The following is a 24,949-nucleotide window of genomic DNA, read 5'->3' as shown; positions in this document are numbered from 1 at the left end:
AAGTCAAGTTATTATTTGTTGCTTAACAACTGGAATCGACAAGACTTTTGTCAGGTAGTGTATTAATCATTAAATCAATTGAATGTTTAATGTAAAATACAATAACTACTTTCTATGTTAACATAAATATAAATATCCATTCCTGTCTATTTATATATTTTTTTTCTTTTTGTAATATATTCAGTTTTACATTTCCTCATTATGTTGTTGTTGTTGTTTAAGAAGTCTTTCATTATACAAGATGGCATTATTTATATGAAACAGACCACTTTATATTTAGGGAAACCATTATAAACCTTTTTTTTTTTTTTGGCGTTTTTAATAAATGTATTGTTCTCCTTCTAAATAAGAGTATTTATTTCTTCTTTCTTTCTGCCACTGATATGGCCGGCATTACTGAAAAGACAATTTCCATTTCCATTTGGTCAAAAAAGTTTTAATAACATTTGTAATTGTTTTCTAGCAAATTAGTTTGTGATTGCTAGAAATTAATAGGACCTGCTGTTATTATAGTTCTCTGTACATATTGTTTTCTTTGTTTACACATGAATGAATGAATGAATGAATGAATGAATGAATGAATGAATGAATGAATGAATGAATGAATGAATGAATGAATGAATGAATGAATGAACGAACAAATGAATTTAGGTTTAATATATTTGAATTGCACATAAAACATCCAACCAGATAACACAGTTTAAACAAACTATTAAACATAATTTGAATCAAGCACCAAATTCACCCTTTCTCCCTCGAGATTGCAGTGTCTGATACACAGTGATGACATCATGGTTCACTCATAATTAAAAAAATAATATCTTCAGCAAAACCACAAATGGCGTGAATGGCATTACTGCAGATTGCAGATTACTGCATTATTGTACTCAATCACATATAAGCGTCCCTGTAATTTAGTGGTGGATCTGGTGAATAAGCTGTCAGCAATCAAAATATAGATTTTGAAGAGGATAATAGCGCTACAGTAGTTTTGAGAATATGGTTGAGATTGTAAATATGAGCCAGATGCTGAATGTACTGCAGGAAATCCGGTCTGACGGTAAAAGCGATGATAAAAATCACATGCTCAAATTGATTCTTTCTCTATTCCAAAGCGTAATGAAATATGCCTTATTTTAAGCTTTGTGCTTTTGCAGTAGATATAGATTCTTTAAATGTTAGATTTCCAGACTGCAAATTGAATAGAGGCTTTGTACTAATGTAATATTATTTAAATGTAATCATGATTTTGCACAACATTCATCCATTTAAAGGCTAATTTAATGAATACTTCATTAATTACTTTAATGCGGAATCATATATGAAAAGTGATATGAGATTTAAAACCAAATTTAACCACACATTCCACATTTAAACCTTAAATTTATCCAAACCCTACACCTAAAATAGAAATGCATCAGAAAGAGAAATCTTATCCATCTGCCCAAGGCCATTACATACAAATGATTACTACTTGTCTTGAAAGTACTTTGAACAATTTGATTGCTTCATCACTGCAGTCCAGGTACTTGAATTTGCTCTTTAAAATATATGAAAGGTTGCTCATCTACACTGCTCCTTATATATTTGCCTGAATATAATCTTCCTTATAATGGCCAGGCAAATGTCCATGGCATATTATAAGTTATACATTTATTTAAATAAGTGAATGTTTTTATGCTGATGTGAATGACTGAAAAAAAAAGTCTGAATGCATTAAGCAAAGTGGATTAAGCATATTAGTTATGCATTCATACATATATACATGCATATACTGAATTCTATAGGAACTATAACTGTTGGAAACATTTGTGGTCTTTAAGTTTTGTAGCTACATGTTTTGAAAGTTGATTCACTAAAGGTACGCAAGAGTACACATTAAGAAGATTTTTTTAATCTTATAAGATTTTCAAAATTGTAAAGATCAAACATTAGTAGAGCTGCAGATTGAGCTCCAGGCTAGCGTTTAACAGGAAATGACACTGTAGGCATGCTTTTAACAGCATATGGCACTCTAGGTTAGTGTTTAAATGGCATTTGGTGCTCTAGGCTAGTTTTTAACAGCACATGGTGCTCTAGTTTTTTAAATGGCACATGGCGCTCTAGGCTGTTTTTTTTAACTGCAGATGGCGCTCTAGGCTAATTTTTAACAGCACAAGGCACTAGTTTTTTAACTTCAGGTGGTGCTCTATGCTAGTTTTTAACAGCACATAGCACTAGTTTTTAACAGCAGGTGGTGCTCTAGGCAGGTGGTGCTCTAGGCTAGTTTTTAACATCACATAGCACTAGTTTTTAACTGCAGGTGGTGCTCTAGGCTAGTTTTTAACAGCACATAGCACTAGTTTTTAACCGAGGTGGTGCTCTAGGGAGGTGGTGCTCTAGGCTAGTTTTTAACTGCAGGTGGCAATCTAGGCAGATTATGCTCTAGGCTAGTCACTTATTAACTGCAGATGGTGCTCTAGGCTAGTTTTTAACTGCATGTGTTGTCTAGGCAGATGGTGCTCTAGGGTAGTTTTTAACTGCAGATGGTGCTATAGGCTAGTTTTTAACATAAGATGGTGATCTAGGCTAGTTTTCAACAGCAAATGACACTAAGCTAGCTTTTAACTGCACATGGCACTCTAGGCTAGTTTTTACTGCAGATGGCACTCTAGGCTAGTTTTTCACAGCAAATGGCACTTTAGTCTAGTTTCTTTTTTTACTGCAGATAGCAATCTAAGGTACTTTTTAACTGCAGACGGAACTGTAGACTAGTTTTTAAAAGCCAAAGGTGCTCTAAACTAGTTTTGAACTGCAGATGGCGTTTTTTTTTTTTCTTTTACAGTAACTGCAGATGGTGTCTAGGCTATTTTTTTTTAACTACAGGTGGGGCTAGGGCTAGTTTTAAACTGCACATGGTGCTCTATGCTATTTTTTCACTGTACATTAAAATGCTCATAAGAGTGCTTGTGCATTCAGGACTCTAATATAGTCTAATGCTATGCATTTATTATTATATGTAAACAGCTCACTAAGAACACTTGCAATTGGCTAAAACTTTTCTAAACTTTTCTCGCCTAACTGTTCATTCCTGTTTATATTAGATTCAAGTGGTATTTGTAAAGATTTGTACACAAGCAGCTGTTTATAAAGCATAAAGCAAATTTCAGAATCAATTAAAGAGAGGTTAATGAAGAGTTTTGAACATCTCCGAATTGATTTCTTGAATGATGGGCTCATTTTACTCTTACAGTTTGTGTTGTGGTGTAATGTGGTACAATTAAATGATTCAAATCATGATCTCCGGCTTGTATGCGTGTGTGTTCTCAAGAATCTCCCCACAAACAAAACTTTTTACTTCAAATTGTTTCACAATTGCAGCACTTCTGACATTTACCTGAGAAAGCTTAAGTCACTATTAACACACCTCAAACTATAGGAAAATCTGATAAGATAATAATTAGAACCACCATAATAATCAGGATGTTACCTAGGATTGTCGAACTGGTTTTCATTCAGCATTGCTGCTTTCACCTTTCCCTCTATCCTGACTAGTCTTCCAGTTCCTGCTGCTGAGAAACATCCCCACAGCATGATACTGCCACCACCATGCTTCTTTGTAGGAATGGTATTAGCCTGGTGATAAGAGGTGCCTGGTTTTATCCAAACTTAATGCCTGGCATTCACTCCAAATAGTTTAATTTTGGTCTCATCAGACCAGAGAGTTTTGTTTCTTATGGTCTGAGAGTCCTTCAGATGGCCTTTGGCAAATTACAGGCATGGAGTGGCTTTTGTCTGGCCACTCTACCATAGAGGCCTGATTGGTGGATTGCTGCACAGATGGTTGTCCTTCTTTAAGGTTCTCCTCTCTCCACAGAAGAAAGCTGGAGCTCAGATAGATTGACCATTGGGTTACTGACCACCTCCACGTACTTTCTGGATGCATTGTAGATGCAATGTAACTTGAATTCAAGAAAATGTTTTAAAGAGACCATCAAAATAAAGTGATACCAAAAAAATTAATAAATAAATAGGTAAAAATACAAACATGGCATGAGACCAACAGTTAAGTAGAGAGGCTTAGGTAGAGATGTTGAATAAATCACTCTCATTTGAGCAATTGATTCTGCACTGATTCTGAGAATTTCAGATGTCATTTCTATCCACTCTTGAGCTATTTTCTAGCAGCAAAATCCTCAGTTCAGAATTAAAAAAAGAGAGAAAAAAAGATTTTGAAAATCTCTTGGTTGATGTAGAATCAATTTCTCTAACAAGTTTCTGAAAGTTAGAATTTCCCAATGGGTGTGGAAAGTGTTTCAGGGCAGAACAAACATTTTAATGAATTTTGAAAATTGTTAATAACTTCTTTTTTTTATTTATTAAGATTTTTGCCTTTTGACACTACAGACACTTTAAAATATTGGCAACAAATGTCTTGTTTGTCATTATCATCTCACACTGAATACATGATATCTTTTTTTTTTTTTTTTTACAGGGACACCTATTGTTTAAACGTGATCTCCTAATAAATCACACTAATAGCCATTGGATTCAGAAGCAGTGAACAATCTTTGTATTCTGGGTGTTTTTATTCTTTCTCCTGTGAGAACACTTAGATCTGTTTTGACATTGCCATCTTTCCACTACAAGATTTTCAGTGTGAGAGGAGAGAAAACACAAGGGGGAAAACACATTCTTCTGCCAAGCTAATGGTGAGTAAAGCATCTCATTCATATTTCAGACGTGTGTGTATGTGTGTGTTAAGCCTTCCTCTTGTTCTTTTTTTTCTCTTGCTGCTGCCTTTGGCCATATTCTCACTCTCTATGACACAAGCCATGACATCATTTAAAAAAATCTATTATGTGTCTCCCAATGGGCTCTTCAAACACTCACTAGCCTTAATAGTCTGGACAATTCCTAGCTCTTTCTTTAGTTTCAAGGTTGTAAATCAGAGAATAAACTAATATTTCAGATATAGAAAATCAATACTGCACATCTTGAAACAAATGAAGCCATTCTGGACACAATTGAGAACTACAACATACGCTTTTCTTGTTGGAGACAGTGCTTACCTGACTCACAGGCAAATGTCTTTGACGTCTCATCACAGAAAATAATGGCCACTGCGTGTTTCTTGGTCTCTCGTGGCATTCGTGTGATGTTCTTTATGTTGTGGAGCTCGGTTATCTGTAAAAAAAAAAGAAAAGAAAAAAAAATCGTCAAAACTCATCAACAAAATTAGCAAAGAGGAGGGGGAAACAGCGAAAGAGGGATGACACAGAGGTAATTCAGTTATTGTTATCTAAAAAATGAAAGTATTTGAAATTGTCTGGCTTTAGGGAACAATGGAGATTAGGTTTAACACTAATCAACTCCATTTTCACCCCAGTAACAAACACTAAAGCTGGACATTGGAAACTTGATCTTGATATTCAAAATATTGTCAGTTCTGATGTGTTTTAGATAGTTACACAATAGTTAAACACACACTATCTTGATGGGAATTTTTCTATAAACAATGAATAGTATACTGTGTGTGTATATATATATATATATATATATATATATATATATATATATATATATATATATATATATATATATATATATATATATATATATAGATATGTATATATATATATATAGATATATAGATATGTATATATATATATAGATATATATATATATGAGCAATATCACACGAGTAGAAGTGCGATATGGCTGTATATTGGCACTGGTGGGTGGCGTGCAAGGCTGCAGGCCGAGTGCCTTAGTGCCCCCACCAGTGCTGATATACAGCCATTTAGCACTGCTACGAGTGTGATATTGTGTTTATACAACAGTTTGACGGCATAATTGTGTATATAAAAACACAATCAAACATGGAGAGTCTCAAAAACCCTTTTGTATGAGAAACTACTTTCTTCACCGTTGGATATCAATGCATATTTTATACCCTAGGGAAAAACATTTCAGTCCTGACATAACATTTATTTAACCAACAGATGCAATGAAATTAAAGTCTTAACAAAAAAAAGACAGGTGCAAAAATCTGGGCACCCCAACAAAATATTGACATCAATCTTTGTACAGCCACCTTTTGCTGAAATAGCAGCCTGTAGATGCTTCTTAGGCCGTACTCACACTAGGTACAGTTGCCTCGAACCGGGCCAAAGCACGCTTGTCCCCCTCCCGTCTCCCCCGACGGCCCGCACTCACACCACAAATGGGCCTCGACACGCTTACATCATCGCTTAGCACAGTGGAGATTTCTCTAGTTATATCGTTTCAGTCGTTAGATATGCCGTGACATGCAGTCAAATATTTCGCCAAACAGTCCTTAGGGATGCAGGGACACGCAGTCAGATATTTCGCCGAACAGATCCGTCACTTTTGGCACTCATAAACAATCATAATGCTCTCGTGCTGCAGGAATGAGGAGGTCTGCTGAAGCCGTGCAGCTGTCGTGCTGTGAGGAGTTCTCGTTTTTAATAAACTACGGCAGTTTGCGTTCACTGAACAGTAAGAATGATTAATAAATCTATATGAAACAGCCCCTTAAAAGTCACGTCTCGCTTTCAGTTTCGGGCTTTGGCGCATTTTGCACTCACACACAAGCGTACCTAAGTGAACCGCACTCAGGCACACCTCTTCCAACCTGGCCAGGGCCGGCCAAGTGAACAGTGCTTGAGCCCAATTCAGCGCACTCACACTTCTCAAACGATCCGGGTTACGGGCCTGGGCACGGTACGGATGGCATAGTGTGAGTACGCCCTTATAGTCGAGGATAAGTGCCTGAGTTCTTACTGAAAGCATTCTTCCTTGCAAAATGTCTGCGGTTCAGTCGGGTTTTATGGGTGCCGAGCTTCAATGGTTCTTTTCAAATCAATCCATAGATTTTTGATGATGTTCAAGTCTGGGCACTGGGATGGCCATTATAGAACATTGCATCATGTCTGAGCATGAATTCCTTCGTAGATCTGGAACTGTGCTTTGGGTCATTGTCCTACTGAAACATCCAATCCTGCTGTAACTTCAGCCTCTTGACTGATTCCTGAACATTGTTCATTGAATTTCCATAGTTTTAAGGTGATTAGGAAGTTCTTTTGAGATTCCCAGGTTGCTACTTTCAGGTTTACAATAAGGAGAAACACAACTAGCAATCAGCTAACAATCTAAAATATCTTTTTTCATGATTGGTTGCATCTTGTTAAGGGTCACTAAGTCACTTAAATCGATTTTGTGTTGTAATCAATCAGAATTTACTGACTACAGGTTATGCAGCCTTATCTAACGAGGAACTGCAAGTATTTTAAGTTTTGTTATTTTAATGGCTAATTTGTGTGAATTTGTACGAGTTCAGTTTTAAAAAGTAGGCATGGCACCTAACCTCACCCCTAACCCCAACCGTCATTGGGTGATGAGCAAATCGTAACAAATTGTACAAATCATACGAATTCATACGAATTAGCCACTAAATCAAAAAGTTACGAATTGCCCTGAGATTGCGTTGGGTTATGAAACTCGCACAAAAAAAGAGGGTGCCCAAACTTTTGCATAGCATATTTTTCAGTTTCAATTTAATTAAAATTTAATCTCAGTACTGCTACAATATAGATTTCTGTCTGAAAAACATGACATTATCTAGCTTTCCCTAGAAACCAAATGGCATTTCACTGTGATCTTCTCTTATAAAGAAAGAACAAATTATTATGCAGCCACAGAAGCGTGCCCAAATATTTGCACTGTACAGTATATAAAATCACAAAGGAATTAAAAAGCCTGTAAAACTCTTATCTAAACAAATAAAAAAGACAATGGAATAATTAGAGATATGACTAAGTTGTCAACATACTGCAATTAGAATGCATGAATACTGATATTGTTCTGTGAATGTGCTCTTTAATAAATGAAGCTACCAGGAACGTATGACTGAATAACAAGATATCCTCATCCATGATTCAAAATGTTTCCACATTCATGACAAACAACATTACCTCAGAGAAAATCAACCTCCTAAAATAAGCACAATCTATATTTAAAGGGCTCTTCAGGTACATTTCACTTCATCAGCTAGAGAAAGAAAAAAATGTAACACAAAGGTTCCCAAAACTTCGATTGAACTCTTGTAAAATTGCAGTCTAGACAGCAGATACTTTGAGTTTTGCCGATGGCGTTTCTTGGTTTGAGAGTGTATGATTTGCCTTTGGAGAGAGCGAGGAGGTGTTTGCCTTTGAATGTGTTTGTTTTGTGGGTTCAAGGATTACGAATGTGATGAGTTTGCTCAAGGCTTTGAAAGAACTTCCGCATTACATGCATGACGCACTGAAGGGTGTGTGGAGGCATCTTCTGGAAACTTCCTGAGCTGTCAACAATGTGCTAGACTTGTGGAAACAGACCACAACAAACCATCTGGTCTATACTGACATCATTGTAGTCTGGTCAATCAACCAATATGATGTAACTAGAAATGAACAGTGTAAAAGAAAAGTCTCCATACATCAAGTCACAACCTATGCAAGAGTTTGCAAGAACATTCTGTAAAAAAAAAGTGTCTAGATGCCACTTTGCATGATTTAGTTTTGTATTTGCACTTTAAGAGCCACTTTTCAAGCTCACTGGGGCATTCCACACTACTTTTCAAAGCACTCTCCTAAACTTTCCTTCTCTTGTTTTTCTCAATCCTCGCCACTATTTTAAAGTGTGTTCCACTTCATCAATTGAACAAAGTATGCTTGAATAGACATAACCCTGATTTCTCGATTTTAACCGTGGTAGAAAGCCAGCTTTACATGTCCAGTTCAGCACCTACAGTATACAGTTGAAGTCAGAATTAGCCACCCTATGAATTTGTTTTTCTTTTTTAAATATTTCCCAAATTATGTTTAACAGAGCAAGCAATTTTACAGTATGTCTCATAATAGTTTTTTTTTTTCTTTTGGAAAAAAAATCTTATTTGTTTTATTTTGGCTAGAATAAAAGCTGTTTTAATAAAAAAAAAAAAAGAAAACATTTTAAAGTAAAAATTATTAACCCCTTTTAAGATATTATTTTTTTTCAATAGTCTACAGAACAAACCATTGCTATACAATAACTTGCTTACTTAAATAATAACTTGCAGTCAGGTTATCTTGCTTTTGAAGGCAAGGGACTGCTTTTTGGCAACACTGTGTCCCACTGATGTTTTCAATCAAGGATGGTCGTCACTTCTTTCTCATATTTTCATTTAAAAATGTTGAGACCTCATAGTCCACCCAAACAAACCTGTCACTTTCAGACTTTTTTGTTATCACATGATCTGTTGAAGCAAATTCATATGAATTTTTGGAATTTATTCAGTAAATTAGTTTCCATCATAGTTTATGCACATTTCTTCTTATCGGATACAAGTTTATCCTGCTCAGTTTTGCCTGAATGTTTTAAAGCACATCTTCAAAATTTATGCACATGTTGGCGTTCCATGAAATTAATCACTTAGATTTGTTGAATAATAAAAAAAAATGACACATCCAATCAGAATTATTAAACCCCCCTGAATTCTTAGCTTCCCCCCCGTTTATTTTTTTCTCAAATTTCTGTTGAACAGAGTGAAGATTTTTTCAGCACATTTCTAAACATAATAGAATAATAGTTTTAATGACTCATTTCTAAAAACTGATTTATTTGATCTTTGCAATGACGACAGTAAATAATATTTTACTTGATAGATTTCAAGACACTTCTACAGCTTAAGTCTACAGAGCAAACCATCATTATACAATAACTTGCCTAATTACCCTAACCTGCCTAGTTAACCTAATTAAACTAGTTAAGCCTTTAAATGTCACTTTAAGCTGTATTGAAGTGTCTTGAAAATATTTAGTAGAATATTATTTACTGTCATCATTGCAAAGATAAAATAAATCAGTTATTAGAGATGAGTTATTAAAACTATTATGTTTGGAAAAGTGTTGAAAAAATCTTCTTTCCGTTAAACGGAAATTAAGGAAAAAATAAACAGGGGGGCTGATAATTCAGGGGGACTAACAATTCTGACTTCAACTGTAGCTTAAAGGGGCTAATAATTTTAACCTAAAATGTTTTTTGAAAAATTAAAAACTGCTTTTATTCTAGCTGAAATTAAACAAATAAGATTTTCTCCAGAAGAAAAATATTATCAGACATACTGTGAAACCCCACTTGCTCTGTTAAACACCACCTAGGAGACATTTAAAAAAGAAAAAAAAAAGAAAAAAATTAAAAAGGGGGGGGGGGGTAATAATTTTGATTGCAACTGTAGTTGATAGATAAATCAATACAAGCAAAGTTGTGGTAGCTCTATGTACTAAAAATGTGACAAAAACTCATATGGGATATTTTCCTGATGATGATGATCACCTTGTTTTAATTAAATCAATATTTAAACACTTTTAAAAAAAAATCATAAAGTTTTCATTATTAAATTAATGCATTAAATGTGGCAACCCTTGATTAAATTAACAATTCAACTTGTGTGCATACTGGAATGTCATGATGAATATCAAATATGAATAAAAATCAGACTTGCATGTCAGGTATAAATCAAATTGAGGGATAATGAAAAAAAAAGCCTAATTGTTCTCTTTTTCAATTAAAACTTCACCAGACAGAAAGAGAAAACCAGCGCAGAGATGGCAGATCAGACAGACAGCAGTGTCTTCATCACACATACTGATAAGGCCTGTTGCTTTGCAGCACATTCACTCATCTCTACCTCCTGTCTAATGGGTAATCTTATTAGAAGGCTTGTTAGAGCTGATAAAGGCACGTTCCCACAATGCAGCGACATCAAACCAGTGTCGTGGCCCTAATCTACAGTCGCATCTGTGCTCATTATTCCTGAATGTTCTGCATGTTCGCCGCATAAGATCATCAGCCATCGCCCTGATAATGAGTCCTAATTGGAATATTTTCAAAGGGCTTAAGGACAGGAAATAGATGTAATGCTGGAAATTATTCACACTATAAGAGGCTCTGCTTTCTGGGTAAATTTTTGATTTTATAAACTTAATGTTCATATTTAATATTGTAATAATGTTACACTGTATTGCTGTTTTTATTGCATTTCCCATTAAACAAACCCAAACAAAACAGATCTAAAAATCTAATTAAATGTGCATATATAAGAAAGGAAATCCTCTACAAACATGTTCATATCAGTTTGTTCCATTTGAGTAGTTTATCAAGCAACAATTTAATGGATATTTTTTAGAAATTTAATATCATTAAAATGTATTATTGTTTCTAATAATATTAGCATTTATACAACAGTTCTGTGTTGTTCTCAAATCTGATTGGATGATAGCTCCGGATTAGCCATACTTCACTTTTGTGTATCACTCTGCCCACACGAGTGGCAAACAAAGGACAACAGTTTGACAAATAATGCAGCTGTTGGACAACATACAGTATGTACTTTTTTTAGGCAAGAATGTAGTTGTTTTGTAGCAAAGCAAAGATGATTGACGTTGTCTATCCACAAGATGGCAACAGATACCACATAATAAGCCCTTAGAGGAGAAAAAAAATCAACATAAAACTACAAACTACAGCTGATCAAATCATTATAAATCTGGTAAGTGACATTCTAAGTCGATCTATCTCTTTTGTTTGTAATAGTAATGGTAGTGTATTAATTGTGAGATGGGACCCATATCAGGAATATGTGTATTTTGTGTTGGCCACTCTTTATATAACCCGGAGTTACTTTTTGGTAGGCTATCTTTGTGTCTCGTGCGTCTCCTATTTTCCTTATTGCAGACTGGTTCAATAAAAAAAAAAGAAAGAAAAAAATGCCTGCATGTGTTAAGCGTTTTTCCTTATCACAAAATCAACAGTAATCTAGTAGTGTTTGCACTGCTTTTGCTTTTTCGGGGTTAATTATTGTGATATCTTGATTGCAACAGAGAAATACTGAGTAATGTCTCTAGACTGATGGCATTTCTTGCTGTTCAGCCTTATTTCTTGCTGTTCACCTGTTTAGTCATCATGTTAGATATTATGCAAGAGAATCATTCAAATACTAGCTCTGAAAAAGCTATAAAAAATTAAAAAAGAATAAAAATAAACAAATAAAAAAATGTGTTTAGAAATGTGGATCATACCTTTAAAAAATGTTGAATAGATAAATGTTTAAAAAAGAAAACTTTTTTTTTTATTTCAAATGTTCAGTTTTTTAAGCATATAGGCCTGCGTTAAATTGGGAAAAAAAACTGACATTGCAATATTTCAAATTTCTACAATAGATATTGAGTATAATTTCACCAGATGACATCAATGGTATGAATTTGTAATTTTAGATTGATTGGGAACATTTGTTTGGCCAGTACATCTGGATAACATATAATAGACCAATCACAACCAAACAAATAAAATAAACAGTGCTTCATAGTTCCCTGGGGGTCTAGAAGTATTCAGGTACATACATACAATTATGAATTGTAAAATAACACTGTACAGACTTTGTTTATATTTCATAAGTTACAAACATTATAAGTTGTTGTGCACAAATGTTTAAAACTGGCTTGGAATGCTTTGACAGTCAAAGATCGAAAAAGATCTTAATATTATATTGTTTTTGTATATTATATATAATTGTTTTGTGTAATGTATATTATTATTTCACAACTATGGCTCTATATGCTTATTAAGTGTGAGGTCACGTGAAGCGGCTTCTGGGTCCAAGTGCTTTATTAAACTGTATGGATTGACTCTACATAAATAGCAATATAATAAACGTTTACAAAACGATGTAATACTTTTGAAAATCATACATATACATATACATATATATATACATATATATATATATATATATATATATATATATATATATATATATATATATATATATATATATATGTATATATATATATATAAAGTGATTTTATTTTTATAAATTGTTTAAATTTGTATAAATGGTGGTGTCTGTGATGCAGCATAAATATTTTAGTTGTTCAAATTAGGATGTAAAATGTGCAATTTTTAGAGAGATCATATTATAACTTATGGTTATAGTTTTGAGTTTTTGAAAAACAATTGTAATTGCTTGAGTAAAATATAATAATATTGTGCTCACTATACCAAGGAATCCAATAATATTGTGGCATATAAACATCAACAAATGTATAAAAGATTTCATTGTGACAAACTGTCCGATTAAAAAAAACAAAAACAAAAAAAACCTATATTTAATAAAAAAAAAAAATATATATATATATATATATATATATATATATATATATATATATATATATATATATATATATATATATATATATATATATATATATATATATATTGTTCAACCAGCTGAGGAAATTCCCACTTAAATGAGCAACAGCACAGCTATAAATAGCAGATATTCTATACCGCTAAACCATCTGATCAAATCCTCTATGGCAGTGACTTTCAAAACCATTACAGCGGTGCCAATATCAGATACAAGTCTCTGACCAGAAAGCATTGCTATTATGATCTGCCAGAACAAAACACAAACAAACACAAAAACAGACACATGCTTTCATTTACAGCTTTAACCTGAGCTTCTGTCAGCTCCAGTAGAATTACACCACCCTCGCTCCGTCACGCCTGCGACCCCTGCTAACTAAATCATTAGACAGAGTTCCCGTCAGAGAAGCTGCTCACGAGGGCCGCTGTGCAAATAAATCACACAGGTATGAATAGAGCAATCCTTGAGCCTGCATGTCAAACAGAACAGACCATATACATCTACTAATTCAGTGATTTGTAAACGTCCAGAAAATTAAGTGATTAATCAAGAATGTCTAAATCTGCACTTAAAGATTAGACACTGCAGGGAAAAAGACAGATTTAAGATTATGGCTATTCATTTTTTAATTCAATGTTTGACGTAATCTCAGCTGAAAAATAAAAAGAGGGTGGGGCATAGAGTAGCTCCACCTCTTAAAAAAACAGCCTATAAAGTTTTGTTTTAATCACAGCTCTGCCCGAGTGTAGCTGTCTGCAGACTGCAAGACGGGGGCATAACATGAAGAGGTATAACTTGTAGTTATCAAGATCTCATTGAATCATGCGAGATGTCACATTACATGTTGCAAGCAAGATGGTGGCAATACTTACAGTAGCAGAGAACATTTTCACCACAGAACGTTTTCATGAGTTTCTCCAAGTTCATCCACAATCTGTTCATTTGATACATTGTTATATTTCATTCAATTGCTCCACCATGCAACTCACTGACTTCCTCATCCATTTTCTCATGACAGGTAGCCTACTCAGCATCTCCCCCCTGTGGTTGCAAATTGCAGTACAATTGTGATCCTCAAGTATAAGAGTCTCCACAACTACGTTAATAATTGTCATGGTTGGGTTTAGAGTTGGGGTAGGTGTAGACTTTAATAACTGTGATGGTTCGGTTAAAGGTTGGGGAAGGTGTAGACATAAATAACTGTGCTGGTTGAGGTAGGTGTAGACGTTGATAACTGTGAAGGTTGGGTTAAGGGTTGGAGTAGTTGTAGACATTATTAACTGTGATTGTTGGGTTAAGAGTTGGGGTAGGTGTAGACGTTAATTACTGTATATGGTACATTTGTGTGGTACATGTTACGCTCCTGTTTTGCAGTGCACAAACTGAGCCTAGTGAATGTGGTTGAGATCAAGTGCACCAAATAAAAAGCAAATAGCGTCTTGAAGGTGCGAGCATGTCAGGTAATCGAGAGCATGTGATTGGTCAAGATTTGATGAGAAACTGAAACATGAGGTGACGTAGAAAAAAAAAATTTAACGATTTAGGCGGAATTGACAAACTGCAAGCTTTGAATTTTTTCAAAAATGAATTTTGCTATTGTTTTGTAGCACACAAGCTAATGCATATTCTTAAAATGAACAGACTAAAAGTAACATTAAAAAAATTTGTTTTAATTTCATGGAACCTTTAAAGTCTGTGCGAAATCAAACTTGACATTGTTTATTCTGCTAGCGTGTTTTGTTATTTTTTAGGTGGGTGAACAATTAATCCATGAATCCATTAATCCCATAAAGTCGATCCACTGAAACAATGAATCCATTAATCCCATAAAGTCGATCCACTGAAAAAAAGTTGGGTTTAGGGTTGTGGTAGGTATCGACATTAATAACCGTGATTGTTTAGGTTTGGGGAAGGTGTAGAAGTTAAAAACTGTCATGGTTGGGTTTAGGGTTGGGGAAGGTGTAGACGTTAATAACTGTCATGGTTCGGTTAAGGGTTGGGGAAGGTGTAGATGTTAATAACTGTGATGATTGGGTTTAGGGTTGGAGAAGGTGTAGATGTTAATAACTGTGATGATTGGGTTTAGGTTTGGGGAAGGTGTAGACATTAATAACCATTACTGTGATGGTTGAGATTAGGTTTGGGAAAGGTGTAGATGTTAATAACTGTTATGGTTGGGTTTAGGTTTGGGGAAGGTGTAAACATTAATAACTTTCACTGTGATGGTTGGGTTTAGGTTTGGGGAAGATGTAGATGCTATTAACGGTCACTGTGATGGATGGGTTTAGGGAAGATGTAGATGTTATTAACTGTCACTGTGATGGATGGGTTTAGGTTTAGGGAAGGTGTAGACGTTAATAACAGTGATGGTTGGGATAAGGGTTGGGGAAGGTGTAGACGTCAATAACTGTGATGGTTGGGTTTAGGGTTGGGGAAGGTGTAGACATTAATAACTGTGATGGTTGGGCTTAGGTTTAGGGAAGGTGTAGACATTAATAACAGTGATTGTTGGGTTTAGGTGTGGGGAAGGTGTAGACTTTAATAATTGTGATGGTTGGGTTTTGGTTTGGGGTTGGTGTAGACGTTAATAACGGTCACTGTGATGGATGGGTTTAGGTATGGGGAAGGTGTAGACGTTAATAACTGTGATGGTTGGGTTTAGGTATGGGGAAGGTGTAGACGTTAATAACTGTGATGGTTGGGTTTAGGTGTAGGGAAAATGTAGACATTAATAACAATGATGGTTGGTTGGGTTTAGGGTTGTGGTTGGTATAGACATTAATAACTGTGATGTTGGGTTAAGGGTTGGGGAAGGTGTAGACATTAATAACTGTGATGGTTGGGTTTAGGACTGTGGTAGGTATGGACGTTAATAACGATGATGATAGGGTTAAGGGCTGTGGTAGGTATGAAGGTTACTAACTGTTATGGTTGGGTTTAGGTGTGGAGTGTAGACATTAATAACTGATGTACAGCACCATCTCACTGTCTACATAGTTTTGACATGTGGGTCTCCATTACTTTAAGTTATGCCTCTGACGTATTACAAGTTACTCCCCTGTCTTGCAGCGCAGATAGACACTATTCGCTCTGCCAGTTTATATCAAGCGCACCAAGTAAGTGATTATTATTGTTGTTGTTTTGGAGCACCCGGGTGAAAGTAACATCAAGTTTTTATTTTCATTTCACTGGACCTTTAAAGTCTGTTTGAAATATTTTTTTTTCTTTTGCTAGCACATATTGTTATGCTTGTTATGCTTTAGGTGAGCAATTAATCCATGCAAGTCGATCCACTTAAAAAAAAGATTTGTTTTTGTAATCTTCAAATTAAAATCTGACCATTTGCTTCCAAGTTTAATGATGGTCCTTCTCTGCTTTTTGACGGCTTCAACCACAATATTCTTAACCCCATCCCACTTGCCGTTAATTAGCTACAAAGGAATAATGTGCAAAGTTAAAGCCAAGCTCCTAATCAATATTCCATTTCATTTCAATATGTTAATTTACTAAAACAAAAGGCTCAGCAAATTCTTGTTCACACTGACTTTAATTTGTTTCCTTTGTAGAAATGTATCAATTTGTTTCTAAAGACGTCTATTACAATGCATAGTTTTCTTTAAATTATTGTTATTGTTTTTTTATCCATAAATGTATTTTGAAGGTTTTTACGGAGGCATTTGTTTATGCCTGATTATATAAAACATAACATGTTACTCGAAAAAAGCAAATGTGAATATTTTTTTCTACTTGTTTAAGTGATAGAGATTCCCAAAATCGCCTTTGTGATTACATTTGACTCTGATATGTAAAAATAAAAAAGAAACAAGCAGCTTGAACCTAGCTTCATCAAATGCTTAGATCTTTAAGCTAGAAATGTATGTAAAATGACCACATACTTAACTAAATAATGTCTATTTGCATATTTAAACCATATATAAAGGAATGGTTCACCCAAAACTGAAAATTGTCATTAGACTATACTTCGAAGAAAGCTGAAGATCTGTAACCATTGACTTCCTACTACTACATCAAACTAATAAAGGTTTGCAACCACTTGAGGATGACTACAGCGAGTAACTTTTTACTTGTGGGTGAACAATCCATTTAAAGTAAAACATGAGATACAAAAAAAGTTGCTTTTGTGGTTGTAATCAAACATGGGATGTATGCAGGCACGTGCACACATAGGGCTCAACCTGTGCAGTGCACATGCCATTTTTAGTCTTGGATAGAAAATGCCCTTCCAAAATGATCAAAAGTGCCCCCGCTACGCCGCACACCCTCGGTCCCGCGACAACACCGCTCTTAAGTACGCGCGCGACAACACAGCTGATCAGAACGCACGCGACAACACCGCTCTTCAGTACGCGCGCAACAACAACCCCCCACCCCCTGCTCTTTAAAAAATTTAGCCTGCACATGCCCTTTTGACGGTCTCTGCACGGGCCTGGATGTATGGTAACTGTTACTTGCTTTAAAAATAAAGAACGCAACATTTCTGACATTAAAGATGAAAGTCATAATTACCTTGTGAAAGCTTCTGAAGTAAGCCGCTTTTTCATCTGGATATTTCTCTAATCGCCGTGGACCTTTACTAGACGCCTTTTTGAACACAAGCCAGCATCTTCTGAAGATCTGTTAAAGAAAGATGCAATTTATTTACTGCAAAGTTTAAAATAACAATTAAAAATGTTTTAAATAAACAAACAAATAAATTAATTAATAACATATGTAATTCACAATTTGTCTGCAAATATAACTTGTCAACTCAAGTAAAGTCAAGCTTTTTTGTCGGTGCTACATAAATTAATCTTAAATACAAACACAGCACTGAACATAAGAGCCATTTTATAAAACATACAGTTTGCATAACTAACTTGTACTATAAGATACTTACCTATAAACATAAGACAGGCTATACAAGTACCTTTACATGAGACTGAACAAAGTTTTGCAGGATATTGTGCAAGAGAGTTATTTAAGGTTTAAAATTGAGCAAGTGAGATATTTAAGGTTGAAGCAATCAGTGCAACATGATTGTGAAACATGATTGTGAAATGGCCTTTATTTCTTACAGCTTAACAGGATGAACTGACACTGTTTACATCCGGTACTTTAATCAGTGTTGAATGCAAATAATGTGAGTTTGAATGGCATTTTACTTGACATTTATTGCCATACTACTGAAAGCAGCAGCAGATAGTTTACCTCAGATCTTGAAAATAAAATAAACCGTTTGAAATTGAACTTTTGAAAATTAATATTTATATTATTTGCTAATTAATAACCACCTCATGGAATTCAAAATCTGAGTCTCATTTCGGAGGCTGCTACTGTCCACACCGGAGTTCGCATTTCAGTTTACACGGATACGTTTTCTTTTCAAAATGTATAAGTTTTGTTATGGTTATGTCATCCGTCCACACTACAAAATGAAAATGGAGTGTTTTGAAAATGCTGAAGGGGCTGTTTTCATTTTAAAACGCTGCTGCTCTGCAGACATTTGCAGACATCTGATTGGGGCTTTTTCCTTAATATTGAGTAGCCTAATCAAAGTTGTTGCATCCTCTCCTTGTAAGTTCAGACTTCGCAAGTTTGATATGGAAAACAAACTCCCAAGGACACGTTGGGTAAATCTTCAAACGGAACAGTGTACTTTATAACGTCATTAACATTACCCTGGCTATGTTGTTACACTTTCTTAAGAATAAAATGAAAACATGGTATAAGGAACTGCCTATTTTCATTTCAACTTAACAGACACTAAAAATGTTAGGGTGTTGTGTAGCCACATATCTATATGACTGACTACTTCACTTTATGCATATTTATAACAAAACAGAGGCTACAATATTACTGCTTCCTTTCATTTTCATTAAAAATACGAAACATACCCATTTACTTTTGCTGAATATCAGTTTTGTTAATCAATGATGGCCATTTTAAAAGTATAACGTACAATAAGTTTATACATTATAGGAAATTAAGGCAAAACAAAAAAAAAAAAACATCAATGTGCAGAATCAGTGTACATGGTTACATTAATTAATATATTAGTTCATCTTTGCGCTCAGTCAAAACAAGTTACTCGAGAAAAAGTAATAGATTTAAAAGACCAAAGTAGGGGAAATGACATTAGATATAGACAACAATATGAATTAAATATCACATTTAATAAATATAGTGAGATTGGATCCAGGAGTAGATTATTGATGACCCGTCCGATGTGCACAGCTCTCACCTAGAGAGCTGTATTCAAAGCACCCGCTGACTCCCTGGAGCTCAGATGCACACATACACTGCAGTGCATGCCAGTGTGTTTGTGTCTGTTTGTGGTCACATGATGTGCGTTTTCAATGGTGTAGCGAGAAAGGAGATCTGGTCAGAAACTCTAGGTGAAACGCCAGTGTGGACGTGATCACTTTCATTCTAAAATGTTGTTTTAAAACTAAATGTATTTGTATAAACAGGGCTAAAGAACCTTCCTGAGTGAACGAATCACAGCACAGCAACCCATGGTGCTGAAATATAATTGGCTAAATTGGCATTGGGTAGGTTAAAAGAATCAAAACAAAGACATTGCACATTTACAAAACAGAATATCTGACTTAAGATAAACAAGAATGTTCAATTAGCATGTTTCTAAAATATCTGCAAACATATTCTGGTATTTTTATGCTTAGAAACTTGCACTCAGCACTATTAATATGTCACAAAGATGTAGTAAAAAGGTTTCAGTGGTTTGGAACAACATGAGGGTGAGTAATTAATAACATATGTTTCATTTTTGGGGTGAACTAGCCCTTTAAATGATCCTTTCCCTTTTTAATGCTCAGTTTGACTTTGCACAGATTGTAATGACTGTATCTGCATACCTAAATGCTGCCATATAATTGGCTGTTTAGATATTTGCATTAACAAGCAGTAGAACAGGTTTACATTATAAAAATGCATAAAGGTGAGTACAGTTTATATAGTAAATTACTAAACAAAACAAGCAATAAAAAATGTGCATCATTACACCCCATGAAAAAAAAGGTGACCAGAATATCTTTTTGAAAGCTAGACTTCAGTATACCATTAAAGTATTATATTAAGATAATAAATGGTGGCAGCAATCCAGGTGGACTTTTAAGCCTCGGTAAATATCTATCGTAAAATGTTCTTCTGCATTAGAGGAGTCGTCTGCCATTCTTGAACACATGACTTTTTTATTATGGGAATAAATCAAAGATATGAAACAGATGTGGATGATCCCGACTGAGAAAAGGCCATTCAAACCTCATTTGTTAATTATGGAACTGCTGAGTTATTAATTGGGCAAAGCTATGATTTCGCCCCATGCCTTTAGTCTGGTTTTGGGCAGATTAAGAGAATAAACACAAGTGTTAGAGGGAAATGGACTGAAATAAACGTGTATGTGTATATGTTTTTGTAATCGAGAGTTGTGCACGTTCTCTCAAGTCTGTATTTTTTTTACGTTGACCTTGAAATGCTGTCAGGGGAATGTGAGTGTTTAATCTGTGAAAGTCTCAGACATTGCTGGAAGGAGTGTTTTAGACAGAATCTGGGGCCTTTATCTCTTTAAATAGTACACAGAGGGCAAACTCAGACAAATGGACACTGAAATGAGCGGCACTGAGATCTAGAGGCTCTTTCATGGCTTTCATGGCTGCTCTGGTGCATTAAAAAAGTGCTTTTTTTATTGTCTGACAACTCTTCACTCCCTCTTTACAATCAGTGTTGTGTAAGTTACTCCCACAGTTACCCAATTAATAATGACTAATTGTATAATTGCACTTAACTTTACCAATTATTATAATTACTATGGATAAGTCATTTAACATAAACTAATGGAACCTTATTGTAAAGTGTGACCACGTATTGTGTAATCGATGAATAGCAAATTGATAGATATTTTCAAATTATAAAGTTAAACTGCATGTCATTAAAAACATGTATATATACATATCAACTGTTGGATTAAAGATGTAAGAAAAAAAGTAAGATTTTGGCATGCTATTTCTTAAAACAAAAAAATATTTGTCTTGTCTAGAAAATGCTTCTCTTTTTAAGATTTTCTTGATACTTGGACTAGAAACAAGACAATCACAGCAAGAAAAGCATTTTTGCAGTGTAATTATAGTACTTACTTTGCAAATAAATGTACAAAAGAATATCAGTACGGTGACAAAATAGCTTCACTTTTTAAGAGTAATCCAACTGTCTATATAGGCGTTTACACAGTATATCTTATTCACCTTATTCTCCGTGTAAGAGCAGGTGCAGCCATTTGAATCTTTTTGGCTCGAGACTTCTGATCTTATTCACTTAAAGACGTTTAAAACAGCTCGTTTTGCTGCTTTATGTTGCAAATTTATATTTCTTATTATATCATTCTATGTTTTCTCTATAGTCATGCAAACACTTTTTAGTAGAGCAAGTAATTTTTCTGCCGTTCATTATTCCTAGTCATTGCATTAGTCATTGCAACTGAATTGGAAGTTTTAAAGAAATCACAAAAATTAGCACATTTACGCAATGAAGAATAAGGTCAATATATTAAAGCATTGGTGTAGTCACAGCTTCACATGCATACTAGGCATAAAATTCTAATGGTATGATAATCTTGGATTAAAACATAACGGTTTCACGGTATTGTGATTACTGCTCTAAAATATCTATTTTTTTAAATGTCTGGTTGAAAAACAAAAAACTTTTTCAGCTTTGAACACAATGGCTGAGTGTGAAATCCAGCCTGATCTCACGAGGAAACGCAAGTATTCAGTAGAGTTCAGTCAAACGAAAATGTACGATTTAAAAAAGGAGACATGGCACCTAACCCCACCCCTAACCCAAACCGTCATTGGGTGATGAGCAAATCGTACTAAATTGCACTAATTAGATCGTACAAATTCATACGAATTAGCCACTAAATTAAAAAGTTACAAATTGCCGTGAAATCACATACTTCCATACTAAACAGTTTGCTAAAAACAGTATGCGAGCCGAATAGTATGTCTGAATTCATAGGATTCGCAAAATAGTATACAAGAAGTTCCAGGATGAAATACTGCTTCCGGTGAGATTCCAAAGTGTGCATCTGAGGTATGCTAAACTATCCCATGATGCACCATGAAAAAAAATCATGAATGGGAGTGAAGCAATGCAACTGATACGGGACTTTATATACTTATACACTTTATATAACATACATTTCTCTCGGTCGAGTAGTATGTTCAAATTCAAATGCCGTACCTACTGAGCAGTAGGCGATTTTTGACACAGCCAATATATTTTATTTTGAGAAACATTTAAAATATTTTGGAAGAGTAAACATGTCAGGCTAAATGATTCAAATGAATCATTAACTTCTGCTATCATCAGTAGTTTCTAAAACACAGATTTCTTTACAATTTAAAATGGCATTTTTGGGTAACTTTACTGTTGTTCTAAAATAATAAAAAAAAAAAAAAAAACATCTTCCATATACTGTAGAAACGCTATAACAGCTAATTTTGGTTATACCTTGAAAACGATTATTATAACATGCCTAATACATACACACACCTTAAGACTTATACAAACATGTTTGGTGCAGATATGTTTTGTTGTTCTATATGCTAAGGTGCCTCACAAACCCTCTTAAAACATACAACCAGTCATTCTTTTTTAGGAGAATTAATTTACAGAGGAAATTCTTCATATCCGTCAGCAGGCAGGCTATATTCATTTGTTGATGTATGTGTATTGCTGTCGGGATTCATATCCATGGGCGAGATTAATTTGTTTACTCCACTGATATAGCACATGGAAAAGCAACAATGCTTAATTTGGCACTCAACATAATTGATACGAGTTCATTCCTGTGCACAGGCCTGGTGCTCCTAATTCCTGCTATGTGTGTCCACTGTCCAGCCAAAAGGTTAAAACATTAAACGGCTCTATTTTATCCACGGACATGCAAATGAGAGAATTGGAAACTGTGAACGGATGCCATCTGTTATCAAATGAGGTTATGGGGATTTGAGATTTGTGAGGCTTTCTTAGCTGATTTTTGGGACACCAGACTGCCGCGATAGACAAGGTTGTTTATTCAGACATGTGCCCTCTGACATTGATAAGCCAATTCAATACTATTCATTTTATTTATGCTTTGCTGCAGCAAAAGATTTCTATAATCTCATCTTTTTTTATTGATTTCAGTCAAAAATTCAATTTCATTTGAGTCAAGCAGAGCCAGCAAGAAAAAAAATAAACATTTCAAATAAATAGTTCTGGCAGTATGACATACAGTACTGTACAGCTGCCTATTGACCTTCAGGTTGACAAGCAGAGCTTCAGAGTTTTCTCACACCAACACTTTTTTTAAACACTTTCAGTCCTAGAAAGCAGCCAAGACCCTTTAGAAACTAAACTAAAAACTAAACTAAAGGATTTTTTATAACTTCACTACAAATATATATAAAAAAAAGAAATTACAAAGATACAAACATAAAGACATAAATAAATAAGTAAAATGAATGCATGTAAGTAGGTAATGTGTATTTAAGCACATTTATCGCGTATGGCCATACCCCCAAAGCGATTCACAATTATGAGACTCCACCACTAATGTGCTGCATCCACTTGGATGATGTGACGACAGCCACAGGACAACATCGCCAGTGCACTCACCCCACACCAGCAATAGGGGAAGCAGCTCACTGACAGTATAGTGTCCCCTTCACTATACTGGGGCATTAGGACTCACACAGAGTGCAGGTTGAGTGCCCCCTGCTGGCCTCACTAATACCAATTCCAACAGTAACCTAGTTTTTCCATTTGCTTAGCTTCAGGGATTAACCGGTCTTGGGAGTGATATGGCTGTGGCATTAATATGGCAATGTAATTAAACTGATGTATTTTTTATTTTATAAAATACATGTAAGTACAAAAAATAAGAAAATAAACAATGCATAGAAAAAAAATATTCATATATATAATGTCTAAATATAAATAATTACAAATCCATACAGAAAGAGCAAGGCATGATTATTGTACAGGACAAATATCTAAAATGCTGCATTTATAGAAAAAATGTAAATGTGTGTAAAATAAATTAATATAAAACTATAGATGTTCAAAATATAATGGTTGGCAAAAACAGATAAGTAGTTGACAAAATATGTTTTTGTTCACTGATTTATTTTTAAACTGTGCTTCCAATGAGCAACACTGTGGTTCACAACGGCCCACAGCCATATCACTCTGCAGCCCAAGATCGGTTACTTGCTGAAACTAAGCAGTATAGTAAAAGGGATGCTATACTATCAGTAAGCGCTGTCTATCGGATGAGACATTAAACCGAGGCCCTGACCCTTTGTGGTCATTAAAAATCCAATGGTACTTCTCGTAAAGAAAAGGGGTTTAACCCCGGTGTCCTGGCCAAATTACCACCATCAGCTCTTTCCCATTTTGGCCTCCCAATCATCCTCATCCACTGACTTTTCTCTATCACTGTCTCTCCCCTCCACCTATAGCTGGTGTATGATGAGTACACTGGCACCGTTGTCCTTCAGCTGCGTCAAATCTAAGTGGACGCTGCACATTTGTGGTGGTGTGGAGAGACTCCCTCTCACATGATTGTGAAGTACTTTAGGTGTATGGCCCTAAAATTACACAATAAATGTGCAATATAAATATACATTACTTAACTACTTACTTGCTTACATGTTTTAA

The 24,949-nt window shown here is 34.8% G+C and overlaps 1 protein-coding gene across 6 annotated transcripts in view; it reads right to left on the bottom strand.

Moving 5' to 3' along the window:
* The window catches only part of dok6 (docking protein 6), a 155,078-nt gene that overhangs the window by 72,288 nt on the left and 57,841 nt on the right, over positions 1 to 24,949 (bottom strand). For 4 of the 6 annotated variants that reach the window (XR_015524601.1, XR_015524602.1, XM_087308915.1 and 1 more), the window contains 2 exon segments: positions 17,756 to 17,863; positions 5,052 to 5,166 (listed from right to left, as the gene is read on the bottom strand). Coding sequence is in view for 3 of the 6 variants with exons in the window: in XM_087308915.1 (XP_087165041.1) it covers positions 5,052 to 5,166; positions 17,756 to 17,863 (223 nt within the window). In the remaining 3 variants the exon portion in view is untranslated. 6 annotated transcript variants of the gene reach the window in all.

Source organism: Danio rerio, chromosome 24, assembly GCF_052040795.2.
Source record: "Danio rerio strain M-AB ecotype USA chromosome 24, GRCz13ab, whole genome shotgun sequence".
Taxonomy (NCBI): Eukaryota; Metazoa; Chordata; class Actinopteri; order Cypriniformes; family Danionidae; genus Danio; species Danio rerio.
The sequence above is the reverse complement of the archived record's forward strand: the minus strand, read 5'-3'. Positions and strand labels throughout refer to the sequence as shown.